This window comes from Catharus ustulatus, chromosome 16 (assembly GCF_009819885.2).
Source record: "Catharus ustulatus isolate bCatUst1 chromosome 16, bCatUst1.pri.v2, whole genome shotgun sequence".
NCBI lineage: Eukaryota > Metazoa > Chordata > Aves > Passeriformes > Turdidae > Catharus > Catharus ustulatus.
This window is the reverse complement of record NC_046236.1, coordinates 9464533-9492107: the sequence shown is the minus strand read 5'-3', so window position 1 is coordinate 9492107 and position 27575 is coordinate 9464533. Positions and strand designations below refer to the sequence as shown.

The 27575-nt window shown below is 43.2% G+C and overlaps 2 protein-coding genes across 2 annotated transcripts; one reads left to right on the top strand and one right to left on the bottom strand.

Annotated features, from left to right (window-relative positions):
• Positions 1–118: 118 nt before the first annotated feature.
• Positions 119–14214, top strand: RAC1 (Rac family small GTPase 1). The gene is made up of 6 exons (XM_033073730.1): positions 119–284; positions 6309–6380; positions 7722–7839; positions 11610–11672; positions 12358–12517; positions 12670–14214. Exons 1-6 carry the CDS (start codon positions 250–252, stop codon positions 12798–12800), a joined length of 579 nt encoding a protein of 192 aa, XP_032929621.1. The 5' UTR covers positions 119–249; the 3' UTR covers positions 12801–14214.
• Positions 14215–14762: 548 nt separating this feature from the next.
• Positions 14763–27033, bottom strand: DAGLB (diacylglycerol lipase beta). Its single transcript, XM_033073729.2, has 15 exons — positions 26825–27033; positions 26211–26362; positions 23898–24072; positions 23133–23394; positions 22922–23047; positions 21804–21931; positions 20767–20893; positions 20338–20421; positions 19822–19899; positions 19343–19423; positions 19127–19254; positions 18606–18674; positions 18438–18510; positions 17225–17478; positions 14763–15769 (listed from the first exon to the last, which is right to left on the bottom strand). Exons 1-15 carry the CDS (start codon positions 26917–26919, stop codon positions 15577–15579), a joined length of 2025 nt encoding a protein of 674 aa, XP_032929620.1. The 5' UTR covers positions 26920–27033; the 3' UTR covers positions 14763–15576.
• Positions 27034–27575: the final 542 nt, after the last annotated feature.

Sequence of the window (27575 nt, the reverse complement as noted above, 5' to 3'; positions counted from 1 at the left end):
TGCACTGGGTCAGTAGCACAGATCCGGCCTCCGCCCGCTCCCGTTCCCGCTCCCGCTCCCGCCCCGAGCCGAGGCACCGCCCGCGACGCGGCCACCGCGCGGCCCGGCCGGATGTGAGCGCGGCGCCGCTTCCTGCGCCCGCAGTCCGCCCTCTCCCTCCCCGCCTTGGGTGGTGCCGCTGCCTCGTCCCCGCTCCAGGCTCAGGGCGGAGGCGGCCGCCGCTCCCTGCTCCGCTCAGCAGCAGCCCCGATGCAGGCCATCAAGTGTGTGGTGGTGGGCGACGGGTAAGTCCGAGGGACCCTCGGCCGGGCCCGGCGCTGAGCCGGCCCGGGGGGATGTCGGGCCGCGGGGCGGGAGCGGCCCCCGGGCCCCGCCGCGGGGTGTGGGCGATCGCGGCGCGGGCGCGGCCCGGCCCGGCCGTCCTGAGGGAGCGGGGCTGGCCGGGCCGGGCCGTGGCGGGCGCACAGGGGCCGGGGGCGGGTGGGTGGCGGCCGCGGCTTCCTGCTGCTGCTGCTGCCGGACGGGGAGGGGACGCGGGCACGGCGGGCCCGGGGAGTGCAGGGGTCGGCAGGCCGGGCCCCGCATCGCCTGGGGCTGCCGCGGTGGTGAGCGAGGGTTCCGCCTTGGTGCGGGCAGAAGCGGCTCCGTGAATGGACGGGGTGTGCTGGGCTGGCCGGGCAGGCCGGGCCGCGTCCCTGGCTGCCACTGCTTGCTGGTGGTCTTTCATCACCGGAGTAGTCCAGATGTATTAAAAGAATTGCTGTGGTTTTAATTATATGAGAAAATTAATACTGATTTGGAATACTTTTTATGAAAGTAACAAACTTACTACGTTTTAAGATCTTGATTTTTGACGTCTGACTTTTGCAGTAAAACTGAGTGAAATGGACTCAACTCTATGCAGATCATAAATGCTTTTGGGCAGAAACTGTTTTTTGCCTGCAGACAGCTGATCTTGAAAGGCTCCTGTCTAAAGGAGACAGATAGGCCCTTGAAATACAAATAGTTAATGATATACTTGTCTGTAAAGAGCTGTTACACCTAAAGTATCTTAATATGGTCTTATATGTGAAACAAGTTGGGGATGCTTTTTGGAATTGAGTTAGCCCATAAGTTTAGCAGTTGGATTTCAGTGTGAGAAGTGCTGGAATTGAGAAAAGAGTTTGTGTGTTTGGTATTTTTGAATATTCTCTAGGATGCTATTCCCCTGAGCTCAGAGGGATTCTCTCTCTTACTGGATGTCAGAGCTCAGGGGAACATCACAGGCTAGCTGGAAAACAAGACTTGTCTTATGCAGTTTGAGTTGGTTTTTTTTCCTTTAGGAGAAACAAAAATCCCAGTGTAGACTGAGCATAATTGGTATCACAGCAAACTTCTGTAGATGATGGAGGAATGAAGTGTAGCTAAATGGACTTGCCACAGCAGTCTGTAATTTCACATGGTGCCTTAATTTTCAAGTTATTTGTGTTTGTGGGGGGAGTTGTTGATTTGTTTTTAATGAATCCCTAAAACAACAACCAAGTATGGCTGAAAGATAAACCCTACAGTGTGCCAAATTTGTTTTGACTTACTATGTAAGATTGGGAATGATATGAACATGAAAGTGGTATCTCAATAAATCATTACCATTGTAGTGTAATTCTTTGATACCAGGTAGGATAACTGTGGACTGCTCTTTTGGTTTTATTGAATTTAAACCCAACAAAATTGCTTTTTTACTATATAGATCTATTTTTAAAAATTTATCTGAACTCTGTATTTACAATGCTGTAAATAAATGTGATGCATCATGTTTGGGTGGGGAGAAGGCTCAGTCTACTTCCTCCTCTAGAAGAGAGAACTCAGCACAAGCCAGCTGTATAATGTTCAGTAACTCATTCAACAGAACAGTTCTTTGGATCATTTGCTTTGTAAACCATCCCTCTTCCTAGCATTTTTGTTTGTCTTGGAAATGTAGGTGGTGTAGTTCTACCTGACTTTTTTACATATGTGTGAACAAAATATGGTAGTTTAATTTCTTTTCCTTCCTCTTTAGTTAGAAACAAATCTTTCTTAAGGTTCTTTTCAGGTACTGTTGCTGATTTTTGGTGGCTTTGTATCATTCTCTGTTCACTGTTTTTTAAAAATGTATTTAACTATTTGTGTTCCTTTGTGCTGTTGCTGCTTCAAGAGCTCCAGCACCGCAGGTATTCTAGGAAATGTTGTGTTTGGCTTAGATAAGGCCAAAGTTTTAGTGTTCCTGTAAAACAATGCAGGTTAAAGATTTGCTTATGTAATGTAAAACTTAGGTATTGTTTTATGTACCCTCCACAAAGATCTGCTAGGAACAAAAATAAACAAAGCTTTAGAAGTACCTGTGGTAATTTTTAAAAATTGTTAATGAGTAGGCTGTTTCTCCCATGTAACTCACGTTTTGTTCTTAGAGTTTTGACTACTGTGTGTTTAGACAACTAGACTAGACAAGTGTGACAAGTGTGCCAGTTTGGGCTATCATATTTTCCTCTTGGTTTTTTTATTTCACTGTGGGGATTGTTTGGGGGGAAATAAATGGCAGCTGTTGCTTTGAGCTGTCATGATAGAGAGCAGGAGGAATGTGCAGGACAGATGAAGAGCAGCCGCTGGAGTAACTGCAGGAATTGCAGTTGATTGACACTTGAGAAGAAGCATTGGTGGAAGTTATTTTTAGAAGCTTTTGTTTTCACTCCAAAAAGGCAGCTGTTAAGTGGTACAAAATCTCCAGTGATGTTATGTAATGTTAGGAGAAGTTCTATGTTTTGGAGAAATTACCAATTATTAGATGCCACAGAAGTTGTCGCGCTTCATGCTCTTTTGTAGGCATCATTTAATTGTGGCAATACTGTAAGAGCAGTAATTTAGGAGTCCTTGTTTGAAATTTTACTTGATCTGAGGCCTTGTCTGCTAAAGCTGTGCACTTTTTTGTGTGTGTATTTGCTTTGATGGCTCCAGGAAAAGGGGAGGGTGTGTGTAGGGGAATTGGCTTCTTACTGAGTGTAGTGCAGTGTTCGTGAGAGACGCTGAGCACCTCCCGTGCCATCTGGAGAAACTGGAGAAAGTGCAGTGACTGGAAATTTGGTAACTTGTGTTACTGAAAAAGTAATTTAAAAAGTAATTGTTTTATAAGTACTGAAGAGCATATTTGGGAGAGGGTGTGGCACAGTGACTAATAGAGCTTATCTGAGAGCCTCATGTAGCTAAACCTCCTGTAGCAGCAGTATGAACTCTTGATCTGAGGGTGGTACTAGGGAAATCTCAGCTACTCCAATGTCTGACCAAAGACCTGGCCTGTTGGGCATCCTGTCTGCCAGAGAGTTTGGCCATATGTATCAGAGAAAGAAAGAAATGGCACAAGCAAAGCCTTTTATGAAGGTTGTCACCTGTTTGCTGGTAAAACATGGCTACAATGAACGCTATTACAGTGGGGAAATTTCATAAAACTTGTTAGCATAACTGAAGAGAAGATATGTTTTGCTTTTAGGAATTAATGCATATGTGGTTATATAAATACATTGATTCCTGCATGCTACTTGGAATCAAAAAGGGACTCAGCGCTGTCTTTTGTTAAAGTAGTTTTGTTAAGCATTTAAAGCTGGATTTCTGTAGGCCATGTTTTTAATGACAGTCAAATGTTGCTAGTTTCATTTATGTAATAGTGGGTGGACAGAGCTGTGATTAAGTAGTTGCTAGAAATCTTATGACTAATCTTGGTGTTATTTTAGATTCTTAGTTTCAGCCTTTATGTACAAGGATTTAAACTTTGCCAAGCACTTTGAATTCTCTTTAGGGGAGTTGCTTTGTTACAGAAATTAGCAACCTAAAAAAGTTGATAAAGCACTTAGAGGATGTACTTTATAAAGGTAGGCATTAGTGTTTATTTTTAAGACTGGTGACCATAATGATCTGATTCGTGTGGCAGTGAGCCAAAAGGCAAGGAAAGCAGGAAACCTGGATGGAGTAAGTCTGAAATGGGGTTGTTGAACGTGTTTTTTCTTGTTTAAATGGCTCTGGCTGATTGGTGCTGCAGAAACACACTACAGGCACTTCTAAACTTGGAATGAAATCTCTCACCACTTTCCTGTGCTATTTTGATTAGCCAGAGCAGACCTGGGAGCTTCAGTGCAAGGTGGACAAAGAGGCCTGGATGCACAGAATAGTTCTCAATCTGCTGCTAAAAATGTTGAGTTCAACATTAATTTGGTGGAAGCTCCAATTACCTGTAATGACCTTACTGGAAGCTGAAGAGTCAGCCCAGACAGGTTCCAGAACGCGTCTCTGTGCCTCGAGAGATTTCCCAAAGCATTTGGCTGTTGCTCTGCCCGGGATCCTGAAGGTTTTCCCACCTGTCCTTTGTGAGCTGGCCCAGCACAGCCGGCTGTGTGGTGCTGTGAGAGCAGCTCAGCAGCACATCCAAACTGATCTAACTCATCAGCAGGCAGCTAAAATAGCAAGTTGTCCTTATGGGGGAGGAATAACTTTCCTTAACTCCTTGTTCTGGCTTGTTGGAGTGTTAGTTTAGGATCTAAGATGGGATCTCCTCTTTTGACAGCTGTTAAACAGGTATCTGTGTGGTGAGCTGCTCCTTGATTGTTTCCCACACAAGTTTTTTTTAAGAGTAAATCTGTCTACTTTTAAGCAATGGTATATCTCACACTTTTTATAATAAGGGAATGTTCAGAGATTGTACTTAATGAGAACAGAATTAAATGCCTCCTTTCATGATGCTATTATAGCTTGGTAAAAAGAGTGTGTGCTGAAAGGAAAAACCCCTCAGACTGTGTGAGGAACTGGTGTCTTAGAAGCAGATGTGAAAAGCAGGGTGGAAAACTGCATGATATGATCAGGGTTGCAGCAGGGTATTGTGCCAGGTATTGACTCAGAAATGTAAAGCAAATTACAGTAAAATTAAAGCAAATTACACCCAAAAATGGGTGTGGGGGACAAAACCCCAGATAATTTTGCACACTGAAGCATCTCCTCCATAGCTCAGGCATTTCAGGTGGTGTCAGAAGCTACTGTCAAATACCTTCATGGGCTAATGCAGTGAGGAGATGCTTAAAGTTGGAGAGACTTTAGTTGGAGATGGAGCTGTGGCTTAGGGCTGTGACAAAGCTCAAATTCACTTGTGAAAGATTTAGTTCAGGAGGCTCATGAGTCAAACCTCATACTAATGGCACGATCATACTTGTAGGTGCAGCAAGGTTTCAAAGTTGCTGCTGACTGGCTTTGCTAAATCGCTGTAGTGATAAAACATCTGCAAGACAATGCAGTTTTCCCTGCCCAGGAGCAGAAAGGGGATCGGGCTGTGGGGCTGCCTGCCTTGGAGGAACCAGCCCACCCCTGGAATCTCTCACAGTCAAAAGGATTATGCACTGCAAATGAGAAGCCTGCAAGGGAACCAGTCTGCAGTGTTACAAACACTCTTTGCAGACGCTGTTTGAAGAAAGAAAAAAGGCCTAATTTCAAGTTTTCCAACACTTAATTGAAACTGTAGCAAAAATTGAATGCTGTCCTTAATCAAATGTTTGACTCCAGATAAGATGTGGGGAGGAGGGTGGAGAGGGAACAAGCTGGCTGCCAGAGTTTTGAAGGAATCCTGGAACAGAGCCTTGTCCTGCCCTCATCTGAGGCTCTTGTGAATTAGATCAGTAGGAAGAGGTTTGGTGTTCAGAGTTTTTCAATACTGGAATGTAATTTATCTGTAAATCAGTTAATGAAATGTTTGAGTAGTGGGTGAGCACATGTGGGGAGTCGCTTTGCAAGACCAGTAAATAATGAGAGTTATCATTTGTATTTATTCCTTAAATACTCAAAAGTAATGATGTGTTGAAAAATAATACTATTCAGGCATTCTTTAACTTTACTTATATGCAAGTTTACATTTTTCTGGAAAAGATAACAGTTTTGGAATTGTGTAAGGGTATCTGGAAATACTTTTCAGGTTTTTTTAATTTCAGAGAGTTGGAAGAAGGCTCTCTTTCTGAATATTCAGGTGACTAGATGTTAGTAGTCTAATTAATACATGTGGGTTTGTTGGGGGTTTTTGTGACTAAAAATGAACAAAATTTGGTAATTTTTCACTTCACAAAATGAGTGTTTGTACTAGGTGTGTTTTCATTGCCAGTAATTTTAAAGCTGCAGTCTGTCAGCTGTTTTCTTGCACAGTAGTGACTGGAGATGTTCAGTTGTCCTCGGGTGTCTGGATGTAATTAGTCTTCTTCCCCCTACAAGGTATATTATTTCTTGTTATTCAAGATGAATGTGTTTTACATGTGAACTTTCTCTTTTTGCAGTGCTGTAGGTAAAACATGCCTACTCATCAGTTACACAACCAATGCATTTCCTGGAGAGTATATACCCACGGTGTAAGTACTTATAAAATCCAAAGAATTCATTTCTGTCAGCTTCTCAGTGCCTGCTGCCATTCCAGATTCCTTACCTGAATTGTTTGAATTGGCTGCAAGCACCCCTCAGGTGTGTGTAAAGAACACTTGGAGCTCTTATTGCAGCACAGTCACACCAGTGCTGCCTGATGGTCCCTCAGTTTTGGCTCTCTGCGCCCTGGGCCTGGCAAATTAGGGACTAACATTTGCTAACATTTTACCAGATGTTGTTCTCTTCCAAAATAGTGTGTTTCTGTCTCTAATGTCATTCATAATAAGCTGTCCCAAGGCTGAACAGCTTGTAAAACATTATATCATAGTCAGAAATAGTTGTCTTACATGGCTGGTGATTTTTTGTTTATTTGTTCCTTCCACTTTTTGTGCTGCTGCCAATCCTGTGCTAAGCCAGCCACAGCTCTTTAGTTCCTCGGGCGAGACTGTGGAGACTCATTTATTCTGGTGCTTCCCTTTTTCTTTCACATAAGGATTTGTCAGTGTCAGTATCAGTATTAGTGCAGTTCTCTTTTCCAGGGCCTGTTGGGGGTGTTTTATACGTATGCAGCTTCTTTGCCCTTTCAGATGTCTCTCTATTTTCATCTGGGTATGGTGCTCTCTGAAGTATTGATGAGCTTTTCAGACAACAAAATACATTCTGAAAAGGTTTACAGATGACTTTTGTTATCCGTCCAAGGCCTTGTTGCCTTAGTTACTGCTGTTTCCTTTTTTTTGGTCTTAAATTCGAGTTTTTGCATTACAGTGTCTTGTGTTCCCAGTGGATTTGGTTTAGCCTTAATGAGCCGTTAAAACGTTTGCACCCACAGCAGTGATGAGAAAAAATGATGCCCCTACTGGCCCCTGGTTATGAGCTTTGATATTTCATTGGAGGGGGTTTTGATTAGCAGGATTAATTCACTTTTTTCTTACCTACTGTTGTCATTATTGTTGCTCCTGTATCTTCTGTTCTAAATCTCACACCATGAGACAGATTAGCTTGCTGAATGTCCCACTAAGACTGGAAAGTGCTTGCTAAGTAGGTCACCTGCTTCCCTGTACTCACTGGGATTAACACTTCCTTTGGAAGAGCCATGACAGAGATCATTTCTGCTCAGACTGGACCAAGTCTGTTGTGCATAATTTTTTATTCCATTACCCAATATCACACTTGTTATTGGAAGAACAACTTTACTGTCTCTGGGGAGCCAATGGATGCAATGAAAATGTTCCCTTCCCCGGTTTTCCCAGTTTTTCCCTCTGTAAGGGAAAAATCCTCGAGTGCATTATTTTCCTGCAAGCTAATGCAGCCAACTCTCTCTTTATTTTTAGTTTTGACAACTACTCTGCCAATGTAATGGTTGATGGAAAACCGGTCAACCTGGGTTTGTGGGACACAGCTGGTCAAGAGGACTATGACAGACTACGCCCGCTCTCCTACCCGCAAACAGTAAGAGCTGCAGGGTGAAACCAGGAGCAGTCTCCACAGCTTTGTCTAACATAAGCATTCTTCTTTTTCAACATAAGGCCAACATTGCCACACCTGGAGTTGTATTTATTAGTTACAGTGACCTTGTTTCATTTCATGTGCTGTTGCTATAATTACTAATCTCTGGGGTGCGTGCAGTTGTAAAAAAATTAAAATTTGCATGCCCTGTGTATTTGTGTGCACAAATACACTTGTATTTGTACTTGCTGGGTTTTGTGTAGCTGCAGCCTCAGAATTGTCTAGAATGCTTGATTTAAAATTAAAAAACCACCCCAAAACTATCTCAAAGAGTCTTGGTGAATAGTCCCTCAGCTAGGCCATTGATTTTAAGGTTAGCATGCCTGCCAAAGGGAGGTTTGTTTTTGGTTTGAGGCGATGTTTGGCTGCAACCTGACACTGTCACTGCTAAGCACTTGATATTGTTTAGTCTATGTGAAGATGTTCTACATGTGAAAGAGGCAGCACTGAATGAAGAGATTATTGATATTGACAGAGGCTGTGGTGTCCCAGCTTTCCAATGCACTTGAGCCCATGGTTATTATTTTGCTTGCTGTAGTTTGTGCTGTGACATCGATACAAATGTGCTTCTGTCTTCCCTGTGTAAAGGGTAAAGTCCTGGTAAAGTCCTGCCTGCATCCTGCATTTTTCCATGTCCAAGGAAAACTGATGTGATCTACTCTCTTCTTTCCAGTGTGACTTCAGCTGTAGTTAATCTTTGTAGAGGTGGTTTTGTAATCTGTTTAGAGCAATGGCTGCTACCCTGGAGCTGTGCTATAAGTAGAGAAAGGGTAATTTGCAGGGGTTTTTTGGCACTGATTACTCTTGCTGTTGGCTGTCAAATATATGTTAAATGCTAATAATGTAAAATGCAAAACTGTTTCACTCTACAGCATAAATGCTCTCTTGAATAATGTGGATCTTACTTAAGGAATTCTGGTGCTATTTTCAATAATACTTAATTCACAATTTTCCTTAATTCACTGGTCACTAACTTACAGTCATTAGGCTTCCCTATCAGTTCTGATACACAAAATTTATAGGAATTTGCCAGTTGTGGACTAGAAATACCTTTCTGTTTTAGGAGAGACAATGGAAAGCTGTTTTTCTCTAATACTTATTTATAGGATACTTAAAACTTCAGTTTTGCTTAACATCATAAAAATATTTTCAAAAAAAGTAGAAGAAGGTATGAAGGTCCCTATTAAAGATCTTCAGTAGGGACAGAGTGTCTGTGACAGAGGGACAGAATGCACATGCATGTCTTCAGCCTGCTAAAAATTGTGACTTTCTGGTAGACTGCAGAAGACTTCCATATCTAAGCATCTTAGGGGAAAAGTGTTGTCTGTGCAAGAATGTGTAACTGTGCAGTACAGGTTTGGGGTACTTTCAATTATTTGGATTGTTTTTTTTGCAGCAGTAAATGAAGCAGGGTGGCAAGTCTTGAAGTCCTTGTGAAGAAGGCTTCAGATTTCAGACTTGCACAGTATCAAAGATTCATCACCCCCACAAAACTAACAAAAAGCACAGAGGAAGAGAACAGTGGTGCTGATGAAACCTGACTGTTTTTAGGATCTGTGTTCAGCCTCCCTGTTCCTTAACTGTGCTATTTAAAACTCAGCCCTTGCATGTTCTTGTAGCCTTCCTTTCCCTGTTTGTGCAGCTGAAGGATGTTGTGGGCAAGGTGAAAGCAGCAGGTGTTGGTTACTTGGGCAGTGTGTGCTGGGATCAGCCACTCAGCAGTTTAACAGCTGTAATTTCACAGTGAGGGCTTGGCATTAGTTTGTCTCTCTTTCTCATAAATATTTGTATTTTATTCCTTAAAATATACAGGAATTTAATATCTTCTCCTTAATGCATTTGAAATCTGCTACTATTTCCAAATATTTGGGGAAGGAAAAAGTTGGGACAGAAAAGGTGGTCACATCTGTTTCCTCAGGAGACCAAACCAAAGAGAAGTTGTTAGCTGGGTGCTTTTCAGGAGAGGTTTGATGGTGCAGGTTTCCCCTGACAGTGCAGAACTGGTTTCTGGGGAAGGCTGGTGGCTGCTCTGGGTGCAGTTGGCTGTGCTGAATTACAGGGCAGCGTCTCTCTTAAGAAGAAAATCCTCCTTGAGAATATCTGTGAGCAGAAATTGCTGACTGAAAACATTTTCCCTTAAATCCGTTTGAGGAGTAACTTTATCTCCTACTGTTACTAGGTTGGAGGAACCAATGGTAAGAATATATCTTCCAGTCTGACAGATCAACCTATTGCCGTATGTAAAACTTTAAATAAACTTCAGTTCCAAGTTCTGTCATCTTGTCTTGCCTATGATAGTGATAAATTGGCCCCTATTTTTTCAACAAATACTTCCCTTGGAACTCTCAAATTGCTAGATCTGAGAACTGTTATCAAATTTATATGAGTTGCTAAAATTAAATATTTTCTGAAAAACAAGTAGTTTTTCCTACTAGTGTGCAAGACACCCGAGATCTTCCAGTAATTCTTTGTGGTTACACCAAATCTTTTGCTCTCTGGAGCTAGTGGAGGAGAGAGTCTCCTCAAGTGCAGCCTTGAGTCCCCACAAACCTGCAGAATTGGAAAACAGAAGTAGTGGCCATAGTATCACGTTATTTGATGTTGTTTCTTTCTTCTTCTGGGACGCTGCTACGGAAACTTGTTGGGGTGATGCATGAACAACTGGGTTGCAAGTGCTTAGCAGTGAGATGTCAGCTGCTGACCTAACAAAATGCCTTGAAATGCAGCACAATCAACTAACACCCTGCAATGCCTGATTCTATAGCACGTTTGGTACCAGAATAAGTACGGACGCAGAGGTAGGTTGGGGGAAGTTGGGCTTGCTTGGGAGACACCTACCGAGTTTTGGGTCATACAGCAAGTTTACATCAACACAGACAGAGGAAATGAGTGTTGGGCTTGTTCTGAATGCCTGCAGACCTGGAGCAGGCATCTGTGAAACCTGAATTGTATCCTGTGGTTACTATTAACGCGTGCTCTGAAATGTTTCTACCTGCTCTTATTCAGAATCTTTTGCCTTCAGTTGAAAAACAAGATGTACAAGAGCCCTAAAAATACCCATTTTTTCTTTCTGCTTTCTCATTATGTAGAAAGGAAAGGGAGGAGCTTTGAGATTTTTAATGCCCTTTTCAATCCTGATTTGGTTATAGAGAAGTTCTAAAATCTTTTTGTTACTGGCACTCAGTAGGAGTGAAGTTTTGTAAGTTCAACAAGCTACTTCTGATTTGGGTTTGGAAACAGTAATTGTAGAAATTCTTGTGTGAATTTTTAAAAAATTTCATACCATTGAAATTGGCCTTTGCAATTTAAAACGACTTTAAAGTTGTGTATTAATAAGTTAATACTTTGCAACATCCTATGCTGATGAGGTCAGTGAGGAAGAAATGACATTTAGAGGAAAAACCCTTGAAAGGCAGTGGTATTAGTGTCCTAGTTGCTGGCTACTGCAATAGCTGATTATAAATTTGACTGCAATCTATTTGTTATTTGTTTCCCCCTTTCTCTCTGGCTGCTTGCAGCTGCCTGGGAATGGATTTCCCACTGGGAAAGCTGCCTCTGATTGTCATGTGCAACTGTATAGCTGAGCTTGCCTTTTGCAAGTCTGGCAGAGCTGGCAGTGTCATGGAGGTACTGGTGGCATTGGTGGCATTGGCCTGTTGATGGCACTGCAGTGGTTTCTCTGCTGGGCTCACCTCTGCCAACTTGTTTTGTAGGATGTCTTCTTAATCTGCTTTTCCCTCGTGAGCCCGGCTTCCTTTGAAAATGTCCGTGCTAAGGTAAGGACAAGCTGGTACTGTTTTACTTCTGAATGTTCATCATACTGTTCACTTTACAGCAGAGCTTGGAAAATATTAGGTGCTTTTTTAATTGTTTTTCTCACAGGCAGTTTGAAAAAGCAGAAATCCATTTGCCTAACTTGTGAGTCATGGAAGTTCAGGGCACATGACACACTTATGTATGAATTGTTCCTTGATGCACTGATAACAGTAATTTTAGTGTTCAGCCAGCAAGGTGCTGAGATCACAAACAGGAGCTTTCCTGTTAGTATAGTTAGAAACAAACGAGTTTTAAAACAAATGCATGTAAAAATTGGGTTGATAGCACTTGTTGCTTGCGTCAGCCATCCCTCTGCACGTGCTCTGTGACTGGGAATATTCCATGTCCTGACAACTCAGCTGCACAAGGAAGTGTCTCCATGGGGAAGGGGGGTCAGGGCTCAGAATTCTGGTGTGTGAGGAAAATACATCCCTTAATGGGCTACATTTTTAAAGCACACAGAAACAGCTGTTGGCTTCATTAACAGTGATGTGCCTTTTTCTAATCCTGCCCTGATGGGATCTGGGTCCTCCCTTTACTCTGACTGACCAGAAGTGAAGGCCTGGGAGCCTTGAGGTGTGATGTTGCAGGGCCCTCAGGGAACTCTGCCCCACACAAGACACCATTTTTATTTATCCTTTGCAGTGGTATCCTGAGGTGCGGCACCACTGTCCCAACACCCCCATCATTCTTGTGGGCACCAAACTCGATCTGCGGGATGACAAGGACACGATTGAGAAGCTGAAGGAGAAGAAGCTGACTCCCATCACCTACCCACAGGGCCTTGCCATGGCCAAAGAGATCGGTATGGCAGCAGTGGGGTTGTTGTAGGCTGTGTTTGTGGGAGACCCTGTACCTTAATTCAGTGAATGCCTGGCCTGTGTTGTGGAGGCAGCTGGGAGCAGCGCTGCTGGAGCTTGCAGAGCTGCTCTGTGACCGTGTCTCTGCTTCCCCCAGGTGCAGTGAAATATCTCGAATGCTCAGCACTTACGCAGCGAGGCCTCAAGACAGTGTTTGATGAAGCCATCCGAGCAGTGCTGTGCCCCCCTCCTGTAAAGAAGAGGAAGAGAAAATGTCTGCTGCTCTAAACATCACCCTCCCCCACCCCATCAACCCTGTGCTTTGCTCAAACAATGGAGCATTCACATGCCAATTTTTTTCTGTTATAAATTAGTTCTCTTCCATCAATTCTTGAATCAGTTGACAATTTAATGGTTCATTTGTTTAAAGTATGATTCTTACCTTGCATCCTTCTAAGAGCAAAGTGAAAAGACACACCTGTGTAAAGCCTTATTTTTAAAATCCTCTTCTTGCTCAATTTAATGTTGCCAAACTATCTGCTGAACTAAGTCGTATTGTTATGCTACAAACACTAAACTGTTTTTTAAAGATTCTTCTTGAAAATGACTCTAATTTCTGGTAGGAAATGCAAAATCTCTTTCTAGTTTTTCACAGTAAGTAACAGTACTGGGGAATTAGCAGAACACTGCGCTCTAATGTGTTTTACTCTGAACTGTTTTCCCAGCACAGCCTTGCCTGGTGGTGCATCCAGCACCAGCTCTGGCAATGACTGACACCCCTGAGTCACAGTGTAAATGCTTTATCATTGGTAAGGGCTTGGTTGCAATCTAGTTCTTGCTGCTGTGATTGAAAAAATAACTATTCTTACTGAAGTGTATCTAGTCCTTTTGACAGCATTGTATTGTGATGAATACATGGAATATTGGGTTGGATCAGGAGATAGTGCCAGACAGTATTTTGACACTGTACAGCTGACTTACACTACACTGCCAGAGTAGCTCAGCAACCATTTTCCCAGAGGTGCAGTGGTGGAGAGAGGTTGGTGTTCATGGGTAAATTCCTTTGAATTTCAAGTAGGGCATTCATGTAGGTACAATTCTGAATCAGTCATTCCCACTTTTATGTAGTAAATGCTTTTCTTGTAGAATCTCTTCTTACTGAGCAATATAACTTGTATTTTAAAACCTTCTGATTGATAGAAGTTAGCTTTTTTCTTTTTTTTTTTTTTAGAGTAGAATGTTCAAGCATATCCTCATTTTCCTGTTATTTCTGACCCAGTAAGTTATGCTTTCTGAGAAGCTTTTAGTCTATTACCTAGGTGTAAAAATCATGTGAAGCAGCTTTACACATTTTAGTAATTTTTATATTTTAAACCTCTGTAACTGACAAACCTTTCAACCATCACTATCTGCAAGGTCCCCCACTGTAACATGACTAATGCAGCCAAGTGTTCTTTCTGTCACTCCATGTGCAGCATCGATTGCGTAACAGTAACTTGGGTCTGTGAGGTTCTGTAATTAGTGCTAATGTTCTGTACCTTCCAAACTGGCAGGAATATAATGTTGAACTACACCCTTTCAACCACTAAAGCAAAATTTAAAAATAAAAGTTGCAAAATTGTGAAGTTTTTACATTGATCTTTTGCTAATGCAATTGGCAGTATGTTTTGCATGTATGACTTAATAAATCCTTGAATCACAAGTGTGGTAATGTTTGAGTTTCTGAGCGAGTCTCATTCTTGTGCCACTCTGAGCACACATTCTTGTGCCATGGCAGCAGCCCTGTGTGCCCGTGTCTCCTCAGGGACAGTGTGCAAAGCCCAGGCTGGCAGTGGTGCTGAGAACCCAAACTAAACACAGCACTTGGCAACAGCTCTGCAGAGCCCTGCTCTCAGTGCAGTTGTTACAGCTCCTGCTGCTGCCTGTGCTGTGGGTTAGAGCTGCCAACAGTGGGGGGCAGGTTCTCTGTTCCACTCCCCTCTATGCTTTTCCTCTGAACGGCTCACAGTTTGTGCCTAAATGCCCCAGATTCCAGGCTTTTATTTAAAGCCCTGCTCTGTGTGTTGCCTCCCCTCCTCCAGAGTGGCTGTTGCCCTGGGACCCCACAGGCCTGGAAAGCAGCACAGTTCCTGCCTGACCTCTTTGCTCTGACAGCCAGCACTGGTACCTGTCGTTGCACAGGAGCCAAGGTTTTATTCTGCATTTAATTTTGTCTCCATATCGAATATCACAGCAGGAACATCCACACAGTTCTCAACCACATCATACTTTACTTACATCAATGTTGCTTAAATAAATGCTGCTGAGCCTTAAAAAGAAAAAAAATTAAAATAGTTACACACTAGAAACAAGGAATCCACTTTTTAAAAATTGTTACAACTGGTTACACATTCTTGGCAGAATCAGAGTGGTGCTCAGTAGCTGGAGCTGGTGCTGGTGACCAACATGATGCCAGGGCCTGTATTTTTTTCCTTCTCATTAAGTAGTTTTAGTTTTAAATCAATAAAAGCAGTGATGTATTTCAACACATACAAAAGACAGGTAGATTAAAGAATATTGCACATGTATATCCAAGCAGCATTTAACCACAACAAGCCCTCCCCTGCAACCCCGGGATCCCAGCACAATCTGTAAGAAAAAAATAGTGCAATCACTGAGCCTGGCCCCGCCCCGCCCGGGCCGGGCTCACTCACCCCGCAGCCCGAGCTGCAGCTACGCCTTCCCCGCAGCCCCTGGGCTCTGCCACGGCCACCACGTGTGGCTCCGTGGTTCTCACACATTCACTTTGGTCAAGAGTTCAGTTGCTGTGCCAGCGCACACAGGCTCGGCTGGAGCGTCTCATCCTGACCCGTTGTGGAAAAGCCCAGCCTCCAGCACAGACACAATCTGTGCTTTAACCAGCACAACAGTCCCCGAGGTCGCTGCAGAGGCACGGGCACCAAGACCCTTGTTCATTTTATGCAATGTGAGAAAAGTACTGAAATCCACTTAGGCATGGAAGTGGAATGTGTCCTGAATACCTGAAACCTGCACAAAAGCCTCGCAGGTTGTCCTTGAGCTGTGGTTATACTGCACTGGGGTTGTATTCCCGTGTTTGACACGACAGACACGATCCATGTTCCTGAGACAAACTGTTCAGAGCTTTGAGCACAACATCTGGCATGTGGTCTGTGATCATCTTGGGACTTATTAAAATGCTGCTGAAGACTGTTTCGTTTGACCATCTTGCCGTGTATTTAATATCTGAAGAACACAACCTGGGGAAAAAACACACCACAAATACAAGGGCTCAGAACTTAACAGGCAACATAGAGACTCTGGCTGTGGCTCAGGTAGGAACTGGAACCCTCTGAGAGCAGCAGGAGGGAGCCCAGAGAGCTGCAGCTCTGCCCTTCAGCAAACAGCTGGAATTGCTGCCATGAAATGTCCCTGAGGGCAGAACTGCACCAAATTCCACTGTGCTTTAACAGGGAAAGAATCCACCAAAGATTGAAATAATCCTGCTCCCAAAACCACAGAATACAGCCTGAGCAAGGAGGGGGAGGGCAATAAACACTGCTCACTCACGTGGTAAATGTCAAATTTAGGGAACAAGACACAGTGGTATCAATAGGAGATCAGGCAATACATTCTTTAAAATCATTCTTTAAAATTAAATTCCAAATACATGATGGGGGTTCTTGTGTGCCAGGCCTACTTAAGAAAACTACCATTATAAACTGCTGTGCTGTGGAGTAAAAGTCAGAAAATAAATTAAGTCAAAGTAGAAGAGCAGCCATTGGGAAAATCTGCCCAGGCCAGAGGTGTTCAAGTATCTAACTTGTAAAGCCAGTATTAAAACTGTTAGGAATTAAAGATGTGAAGCTTAAACAAAACACTGATCTTCTGAATGGGAGGAAAGAAGTGAATTTCTTCTCCAGTCCTTTTCTTGCCTCTTTGTAAGGGACAATTTCTCTTTTCTTCTGTAAGATAGTCTTGTGCAAGTTAGAAATGCTCTTATTTCTGTTTCAGAACATGAGAGGATATCAGGGCCTGCCTGGCTTATGAGCTGTTTCAGGTTGCTTTGTCTAAAAAAACCTAACATCAACAAAAAAAACACACAAAAAAAGCCCTGAATACAACATTGCCCCAACAAAGCCACAATTCTCACACTTCCAGCAGTTTCAGCTTTCTGGTGTCATTGTCTCAGCTTTCTGCATCCACAGAAAAGCAGCAAATGACAGGAAAAACTACAGACTACGTGGGCACACATGGGGTGCTGGGGCAGCTGCAGCTCTCCTGCCTGGCTGGATCAGCATTACAGGCACTATTGCACCTCTCTCTAATCACCAACATTCATGGGACTGCTCAGTAACCAAGTATTTTGTCACTGCTTCAATGCTAGGACACACTGCAATCTGCAGTCTTGAGCAGAAACTGCAGCCAGGCAAAGCTCAACTTGCCAGTCTTGGTGTTTAAAGTCCTCACTTCAGCAGCTGCAATAAATGGGTGGGATCAGGCAGAAAGAGAACAGTGTCCAGGGCTTGAAGTGAAACAGGAAGAAGCTGGGAGGCACAGAATAGAAACTGAAAACTGGGTAATGTGCAGTAACCAAATCTGGGTACTGGAGATGCAGGTAAGTCACAGAGCTGGAAATGTGGGCTTCAAAAGGGACAAGGAGCTGTAAGCAGACTTTAGGGAGACAGGAGAGTGGAATTCATCATTTCACTTACCTCCTGGAGCTGCTTTCTTCAACAATGTGGATAATCTTTCCAGGCAGATACAGATGAGGATACTGAGGGGGTGAATTCAAGTGTGGCTCCTCCTCCAGGGCATTATACGAAGGTGACCGATGAACCATCAGACTCTCCTCGGCCAGGAGGGGCTGGGTCAGGGCATCCTGGTTCCTCCCATCCAGCTCTGTTGGGAAATCATCAGGATCTCCTCCAAACACCTCGTACCAACACCCCCGCAGCAAAATCTGGTACTGAAATCAGAGAGAACAGTCCAAGTGAGGTTTGGCATCTCCTCAAGTAACTTATTCTAGTTGTGTGCTTGCACACACTTCATCTGAAAATACAACTAAAATGTTAAAGATTACTTCATGCACATGCTCCCCAAATTTTGTTTGATAATTATCTCCTTTCCAACATTATTTTCAACAGCATGGATCCTAAGACTTCAGTAATACTACAGAAAACATGACCATCTTTACCAGCTGAATTACTCCATGTGGATTCTGCTCTGCAAGTTTAACTTTTCTTGCACCTGTAACTTCTAACTGTCCATTATCTTATTCTGTATTTATGACATCACACAGACCCTCTGCTCATCCCTGGGACTACATGGAAACCTTGTGGGTATGACAGATTCAGATGTTCAAAATGGCAGTTCTGAATCTTTCAGCCACATCTCTGTACCTCCAGTACCATCCTGCCTGACCACATTGATCCAGCATGCTCAAAACTGTTTCCCACTCATAGTAAAAAGAGGTAAAGAATTAACACTGTTACAGAGAAATACTTGCTTTCCAAATGAATTCTGACAGTAATATATAAGTAAAATCAATAATTTGTTTACCTACTGGTACTGGTTATTATACTATTAAAGTAAATAATTTTAGCTGTTTGGGGTTTTGTTTTTTTCCCATTTTTAATAGTTTCCTTTTATCAGCAAAACTAACAAACAAATAATTTCAGGTCCTTGATGTTGTAAACTGGTATATTGGGAATCTTACTGAATCCTAATTTCCAACAACACAATTTCACAGGACAAGAGAATAATGCAAATGTCACTGAATTAAAAGCAAACTATCTCATTCTGAAACACATTTTAAACTCTCAGCTTTAAGATCAAAAATACACACACCAGCAGTTACTGCACTAAATTTGGGGCATAACCCAGGTAACAACTCCACAATTTTAACCAGGAACTGCATTTGGTTACCTTGGGTCTGTTGCAGTTTGCCACAATTCTCACTATTCTTCTCTTTAAATCCTCCATGTTGGGCATACTTAACCTGTTTAAACACACACAACAAAGTAAAGCAAAGCCTCCCGTTGTCTGCTATCAAACACATCTCAAAATATCAATTTTAAAGTATTTTCATCTCACCTTGCAACAAGGTCCTTTCCAACAATGACTGAAACAATGAAGTGCTTAGTGTAATCTGCAAGTGATTTGCTAAAAAAATAAAGGAAAAAGGCAGTTTAGATGCACTAAGGAGATAAGCATGCTTTAGCTTTAGGATGATCATTATAATTCAGTAACAATAAGTATGTGGCAGCACTATTTGCACCCAGTGCCTCAGTGGATGCTCAGACCTCCTTGCTGAAGGTGACAGAGTAACTTCAGCGCTGACTCTAAGGGTGTGTAGATGTCCAACAGACCAAGGCAGACAAGTCAGGTATTTTGCTATAAACTCTAATTATACTGCCTGACAGAATTCCCCAGATGTGTTTCATTCTGTAATGCTCTGCCAAGAACTCGACTGTAACTCCAGATGAAGCAAATTAACTTTTGGGAGAGTGAGGAACATATAAACTCTTCCCACAATCAGCACACAGCTACCAACTAACACACCTCCCCTGACTTTTAGAGCTTAGACACAGAACCAAGCAACAGAATTCTCTCACCTTAAGAGCCCTCCTGGGGGAGAGAAGGCGTAACACCTCAGTGTGGGGAAGGAGTTCCTGAGCATGATGGCCAAGATAGATGCTGTCCCACCACCCAAACTGTGACCAACTATCACAAGCTTATATTCCTGCAGATAGAAAGACAAACTTAGATGGACACTGAAAATTCTGTTGGTAATTTTTCTGTCACATCAAATTATTTGGAAGGTAACTTACTGGGGCAATTGTGAAAGCCTGGTTTAAAATGCCATCATTTATTAGTTTTCGATAGATGTAATTTGCAGCTTGAGTGATTCCCTACGAGAGAGCAGTTCAGGTTAGAAGGGTGAACCATCTGAGGTGTGATACATGTACAGTTTAAACACAACACCATCACAGCACAACTTCTTTTTGCAAAGCTGGTCTTCTCTCTGACATCCTCCTGACAGAGGTCTGGTTATAACCAAGAGGTCTGTATGTATTGTATGCATGAGTTAAAAAGGTTTTGGGGTATTTAATGAGGACATTAAGTCTGACAAGAGGATTGAAAATTCTACCTTGCACTGCCAGAAGGCAGCTTTTGATGCACCAAACACTGAAATAATTTGTGCAATCCATCTGACAAGGAGAATATTCTTCTGTTTAACTAAGGATCCCAGGTGTTTATAGCTTGCTACTGCTGAGCTGATCTACAAAGAGCCACAGGTTGCACACACCTTATGCACAAATCCATTCTCCAGAACCTCCTCCAGGGTCAGGTCCTCGCAGTCCGCTGACAGATCAGTGAGAATGTCCTGTGAACAAAGTCTTGGTCAGAGCTCCCTGCAGGGCTGTGTGCCTCATGGGTTGTGCTCTGCTGCTCTGCCCTGTCACAGGGACATCACCAGGGGTGTGAGCAGCACAGCACATCCCACTAGACAGCACCAACCCCAGCAAACACACAGCAACCACAGTTCCACGCCTGGTAACTATTTCCAGCTGCAGATACCACATTATGGATGCACCTCCACACTCAGTGACTTGGAATTACCCCTGCCTGTCCTCCACTCTCTCTTCCAGGAGCACAGGGAATATTACCCATCCAAGGGCAGAGGTGCTTACAACTTAAACCTGGAAGACTCCTACCTCTGAGTGAGTTATTTTAACATGTGTCACTGTAACACACTTTCCTCTAGGCGCTGGGAGTTCACTCATTTCTATAAAGCTAGTTATTGATATCAGATGGATGATACCTCAAAAGACAAGGTTCCTCTCACTGCGACCACAATAGCTTCTTTTTTGTGATCCAAAGCAACAAAAAATGGAATCTCATAGATCTGCAGGAGAAAAATGTAATTAGTAAAGACACCAACATTTTGTAAGGACAAGCACTTGTTCTCACCTTCTGGAAGCTCTTCTAGAGCTCCATACTGTACTATGGAAAGAAGCTGAATTGGTCTCTTATTTGGTTAGTCTAAGTGCCTTTTTTCAATACTGAGACAGATTTCTATCAATGGTTTTGTGGCTGCTCTGTTAAATTAGAAAAGAAATCCAAACAGAATGTTTTCATTTGGATTTGCATCTTACACTTCATAAATGCTGAAGGCAAACTAGACCCTTCACCCCTTGTTTTCCCTGAAGTAATCACTACAGCTTGCTGAATGCTTGTCCAGATTATTTACCTTGTTATGAAAACTGATATGGACGAAGTCTCTGTACTGCAGTCCTGTTATTTTTAGGATGGATCCAAAGTGAAAGTTGTGACGATCACTGCCCGTTATATCAGAATCTGTTGGTCTATTTCTGCAACTAACAAACACAGAAGAGAAAAATTTCCATGTTCCAAATTTTTTGGTTTCCTTTCAAGAAATCAAACTCAGTTAAATTTGCAGAGGGCCTTCTGCCAGGAATCAAAAGTGTTTTTTTCTTGCAATAGCACCAGTAAAAATTCTGATGCAAGATGTTACCTCTGACTTGTTACAGGACCATTGGCAGAGCAAACAGTACAGTAAGATAAGAATTCTTAAGATTACAAGCCACTGAGATAAAATACAAACAAGGAAAAAAGAAATTCAATCTGCACAGCAATCTTATCTCATGTTTTACCCACAGTATTTTGTGGTATTTTTTTTCTCTAAGTGATTTATATTTCAGTAGACTATATGGATATTTAATATTAATAATTACAAAAATAATTCTTTCAGTCACAAGTATCAGTGGTCACATACAGTAATCCTGTCTAGCAATATGCAAAATGACATACTAACCATAAACACTTTTAAGTAAAGGGGTCAAAAGGAACAAAAAGGAGGCTGGAGGGACAGGGAACTTCTGCTAATTCCTTAGGACAGAGAAAACTATTATCAAACTTTTATTTCTATGTGTAAATCTGTGCCCAAAAGGGACCTCTAAAAAGTCTCATTTTAAAACATGTTTCATTTAATTTGAATTCTTCCTTTGTCATTTTATGAAATGATTTTTTTAATCTCAATCACAAACTTCTCCCATGAAAAAAAGTCAATCTGTGTGAGGGTGGAAAGACATTGGGATTTTGTTTCTCTGAATTTCTGAAAGATAACTCTAGCAGTCAAGCTCATGTATTCCCATGCAATAAACAATTTAATGCAACAAAAATACTGCTATAGTAACTATTTTATTTCTGCTAACACTAGCTAAATAGAAGGCAGCTATGTGTTTTTAAGCTCTTGGTCAAACCTACCAGTCACCATTGAGCTTACAGAGTGCAGTATATGGGTTGGTGTACACGTAGTAGGGCCAGCCATAGGCAGCTGCAGCAAACAGCATGAAGTGAGCAGCATTCTCCAGCTCAACATCCAAATCATCAGTCTGGAAGCACACAGGGAAAGAAAAGGAAGCAGAGAAAGAAAGCAAGGGGTATTAGGCAGCCTTAGAATAAAACTGATCACAGGCTTGTGAAAATCAAGGTATGATGAAATATACACTACCCAAAAGGAAAACCTCAAGGTCTAAGAGGAACTAAAAATAGCCACCTGTATTTCAGGAAAAAGTCTATGCTTATTTATGTAGCTACACAGCTCAAGGTTCTTGAAAAGCTCTCACTGAATCAGTTTTTTCCAATACTGATATCCAGTGTTGATATATTGATAACCCCAATGCTGAAAACAACATTCACTCCAAACATGTTACCTAAAGATGTCCAAGGGAAGGCTAAAGAGTCTGCAGCAGATCTCTCTGGTACAGACTTTTAAAGTATAACCCTGTCAAACTGGCTGGATTCAAAAGGAAGTTGACAGAGATGCACTGGTTGAAGTACAACTACGTACATCTATAAAACACAGCCCAAAAGGAGGGGAAAAAAAATTTACAAAGGCATTTTTCCACTGAAGACCAGCAAAAATCAGTTAGCAAACTAACTCACCACCTGCAAGCATTTAAAAGATGCTATTTTTGCTTCTTTATTTGTCTGGGTATTTGCAGCAGACAAACAGCCCACAACACATACTAGAAGATTACCTTCTCAGTTCTATGTAAACAGCACCAAATATTCATTCTCCCTCTGTTCCCTTTCCCTCCCAACTGTTCAACAAGGATCAAATGTCCTAAATTATTCTGTTTATGCACTTAATTCCCCATTCAAAGTTCTACTCATGAAAAAGTAGAAAAATGTTTTTGACCCCAACCTTGTTTTCAATGCATTTATTAATAATGCATATTGTTATGAATTTTTATTGCAGTGTTTAATTTTATGAGAAGAATAAACAAAACAAAAAAACTCTCTCCAGAAAGAAGTGCATTTTAATTTGATCTGGCACCATTTCCTAGAATTACACCAGGGCTGCACCAGCCCTACCTTACCACGAGAGATGATGGAGAATGACACAGGACTTCTTCAGGCTCTTTGGAGCAATTTTCCATTTTATCTTGCTCTTGATGGAGCAGAATCAAACCAGCTGCTATGTCACTTGGCACCAGATCAGTGTCCTGTACCAAGACATGGAAGACTCTGTGAAACCATCCCACACCTCAACGTGGCAAACCCTGACCAGGAGCACGGCTCTCCCCTTACCGAGAAGTAGTTGCGGAAGAGCTCGGCGATGCTGGTGAATGCCACCCGGTGGTCATCGTCCTGCACGATGCAGCAGCACAGCAGCCTGATCCTCTTCTCCCACACCCTGGTGGCAGAGCTCTTCACGTTGTACAGCAGCTGTCCCGACTGGCTGCTCTCCAGGTTGCGGCTCACACCGTCGGGCAGGTAGAAAGTTCTCTTCCCCCCGAGGGGGTCAAAGACAATGACAACTCCAATGACGGTGAAGACGATGATAATCCAGCTGCCAGACAGGAGGGAGTGGGATAACAGACTGTGAAACCAGACACTTCTGACAAGAGTGCAAGAAATCCCAGCTACAGATCTTGGCAGACAGAAACCGAAGCTGGGTATGGAATTCTGTATGGAGACCTCTGCTGCTGTCCTGAGGCTGCAGCTCTTTGGACTTTGCAATACTCTGGGCACCAGAACAAGGCTGGTGGCTCAGTTCACACAGGGCACCAAACCTGCAATCACAGCTCAGTGCTGTGGAAGAAGCAGCACAGAGGACTGGCAGCTTCATTTTTCACCACCAGCTAAGTGATCAGGTTACTACACTCTTCTTTTATTTATCCAGTTTTTCTACACTCCCATTGCCCCTCTTACCCTTTCTGAGCTTCACTTCCTTTCCTTCACTGCAGGACATGTTCTCTATCCCAAGACAAGCAGCTTTTTTGAGGAAGGAAGCCAACTCAATTTCCTTTTCCCATACCTGTCAAGCTCAGATTTGTGGGGAGGCACCTTTACCTTGCAATAACTGTCCCAATGACGCCATTTACCACAGTCTTCTCACACTGCACGCTGTTGTCTGACACCCACACAGCTCCTACAACAGCCCAGATGAATTCAGGGAAATACAGAAGCAGGCGAGTATAAAGTATTTTGGGAAGTGATTTTCTTGGGCCTGGATTAGAAATTGTTCCTGAAATTAGAAAGAGAATTTAAAATAAGAACTATTCACGAATGCACTTCGAGTACACAAAATCCTATCTGGAAATAGGAACTCTCTGGGCTTTACAGAAAGTAAGAAATGTAAGTGAAACTATGAAGTTCTTTCATAGAAAGAACTATTGGAAAGCTATCATTGAAGCTAAGAAAAACAACAATGGATTTATAGTTGTGATTCTTAGAATCTACTCTACTAAAACCCAAAACAACTCTAGCCAGAGACAGTTCTGCACTGAACTTGAGGAAGTTCTGTGCCCCACATAAGCCAAAGTTGCATCCAGGAGCATTGGCTCACCTACAGCTCCCTGTGACTCTTGGGGTCTGCTTTTATTATTCTTTTTAGCTTTTAGTTGTTTAACATTTCATTTTCAGATGCTATTTTGCTGGGTTACAATGAAGTTTTTTTAATAGGTTTACTAAATAATAATAGGAGAACAAAAGTAGGACCATTACCAAGACAAATACTTCTCAGGCTATTTTCTGTATTGTTAATTTACTAATAACCTCTTTGTTTTAGCACTCTAAGGCAATAAAAAAGGGAGTAGCTTTTGGCCAGCTCATCTCCTTAAACCTGTCTGCTGATCCCAGGGTAATGAGGTAGTGGGGTGTGCATGCTCAGGTGTAGACAAGTAATTTGTAAAGGCTGCAGAAAAAAACAACTTTGGGAACTGCTTTCCAATTACAAAGTTATGGTTCACACCCAGTGATAAAGCTGTTTCAAAGGCCCTTGATGTAGAGGTTGCTTTTTCCCATTCCCAGGTTGCAGCCTCTCCTGCAGCAGCGTGGTTGCTTACACAGACACAACCAGATGGAACTGTGTATCCTTTAAACAACTTTTCCTTTCTCAGCACCACCCCAGGGTGTGAGGGCTCCAGCCACGTTCCCTGCTGGCATCACCAATCCTCAGGACAGCACAAGGGCTGGTGCAAGACCAAGCACACCCACACCACACATTCCAACACACCTCACCCTTTGTTTTCCTGGAAATCTATCCTCAGAATTCTTCCACTTCTTAGTTAGAGTGCCCCATAGCTGTACTTGGATACTGAACAAGGCTCTTTTATCACTGCTATTTACAGTTACATCTCTCACCTCTGCAACTTTGGTTAGAGCCTGGTGCTGACAACACCAAGCACATGGGTTTGACTTAAGAGCTGGACTTGATGATGCTTGTGGGTCCCTTGCAACCCAGACTATTCTGTGAAACTTTGATATAAACATCACAGTCTGGCTGATCTTACTTCCCCTCTTCTGGAAACTCAAAGAAAACCAGTCAGATTCAAGGCCAGGATAATCATCCACACCTCTGCTCTGCCATAGTTTCTCTCCATGCACTCTTAAAATTGCTTAAATGAAAAGAAGTATAAATACTTATTTACAGAAGCATAAATACTTATTTTCAGTGAGTCATGAGAACCAAGATATTAGAAACTGTGGAGTCTCATCTGTTACTCCAGAGACCACACACATACTTCAAATTAATCTTCTTAACATTACTTCGATGATCAGGTGCCTCACCAGAAAAAAGCTTGCCTAGCAATTTTAACCCAAAATGAATCATATCTGCAAATAATTAGAAGTTGCATTTGGGTCCTTACTTCTGTTCAGCCATTCTTTTCAAGCTGTCCTGTTCTATTTAACAGTATTCATTTTCAGCTTTATGATGACATTTATACAATTCACTTTTCTGTGTTTTTCCCCAAGCAGCCCACTGCAGCTAAAGGACTTTCACAGGACATGATTAAACCTGCCTGTGCAAGGCAGAACTAACAGGATACTTCAAATGATTCTGGATACACTTCCCTAAATTCCTGTCAGAGAGGTGGAGCAGTATTACATCAGAGATCACACATAGAGAGTTTTCAGGATGCTCTCATGGCAATGAACCATTAGCTGCACTAAGCTGTTGTATCTATTAACTATGTTAGGTTCCAGACTAGAAAGGTAATACTATTAAAGCAAGTATGTTAATGCTGATGGAGTTTTTCAAGTCTGACTACCATGAAAACACTTAAATTTTATTGGTAGGTTTTAATGTTAGCTCTGGATTAAAACCACACATCTATTACAATCCTACTAGATAAACCCAAACCATAATTAATAACTATTTACCTTGCATACTGACATACACAAGAGCAGATAATGCACATATTATGGAAGCCAGAAGAATGATGAGGCCGAGCAGGTAGCTGTGCAGCAATCCTCCCCCGGGACAGTTAAACTGCCCCTTGTGAACCGTGTAAAGGACAAAAATCCCAATCCACCTGTCGGGAAGGAAGATAACACCAGTTACAGCAGGAAGGGAAAAGTGCCTGCTGCGAAGCGATCACCTGATCGGCAGCAGTGTCTTAATGAAAGCACTGCAAAGATTAACAGCGAGGGACCTGTTACATAAGGGAAGTGTCAGGATGGAACCACTACACCAACACAACACTCAGCAGGAATTACAATTCAGCAGAGTGCAGCCCGAGCCAGCTGTCCCCTGCCCTCGCTCCCGCCCTCACATCGCAAAGCACCGCGGCTGGAGGACACAAAGCCGTCACCGTATTAATTACGAAACCACACGAGCGCTATTCACAGCTTAAGCCCAGCGGGTGACGGCGGCCCGGAGCGCAGCGGCAGCGTGCGTGCTGTGCCAGGGAGCGACAGCGCCCGGGCCGCGGGCACCGCTCATCCCGCCGGGAAGCGGCCGGGCCGCCGGGCAGCGGCCCCGGGGCGCCCCTTACCACACCAGCCTGACGAACAGCTCGAAGGCTCCCGGGAGGACGAAGTCGTCGCTGCCGATGGCCCAGCGCCGGCCGAACAGCACGAGCCCCGGCATTTTGCGGGTCCCGCAGGGCCGCCCGAGTCCCACGCACCTCCCCCTGCCCTCAGGCCTCACCGCCCGCCGGGGCGGGCACGGCCTCACGGCGCCGTGACGTCACGCGGGCCCGCCCCGCCCTGCGCACAGCGCCCCGCCCCGATCGCGCTGCGCATGCGCCTGGCGGGAGTCCCGCCCCCTCCCGTGGCACCGGCGGAAAAGGGCGGTGGCGGCCAAGGCGCGTGCGCAGTGCGGCCCCAGAGGGCGGGGCTGCTTGGCGCCGTGACGTCGCTATCCAATGACGTCACACCATCCCGGAACAAGACTCCGCCAAGGCCGCTGAATGACGTCACAGAGCGAGCCGCGGGCAGGGCCCTGCACGGACTGGAGCGGGCCTGGACTGAGGAGCAGCACTCACTACGGACATAATAACAAATTTAACTGAAGTTAAAACGAAACACATACCAGCACCAAACCCTCCTCTGCATCAGGCTGAAGACTTGAGCTCTTACTAAACAAGCAGAACTCAGTCCTCGTTGCTTCCATCAGTGATAATGCCCCTCAGAGCCTTAAAAACTTTTTATTTCAATACAGCAATGACATTAAACAACTCATCCTCACTGCAACTTTTCATCCAATCCCAGGCAGACAGAAAACTTTCACATTAAAGAATGAAA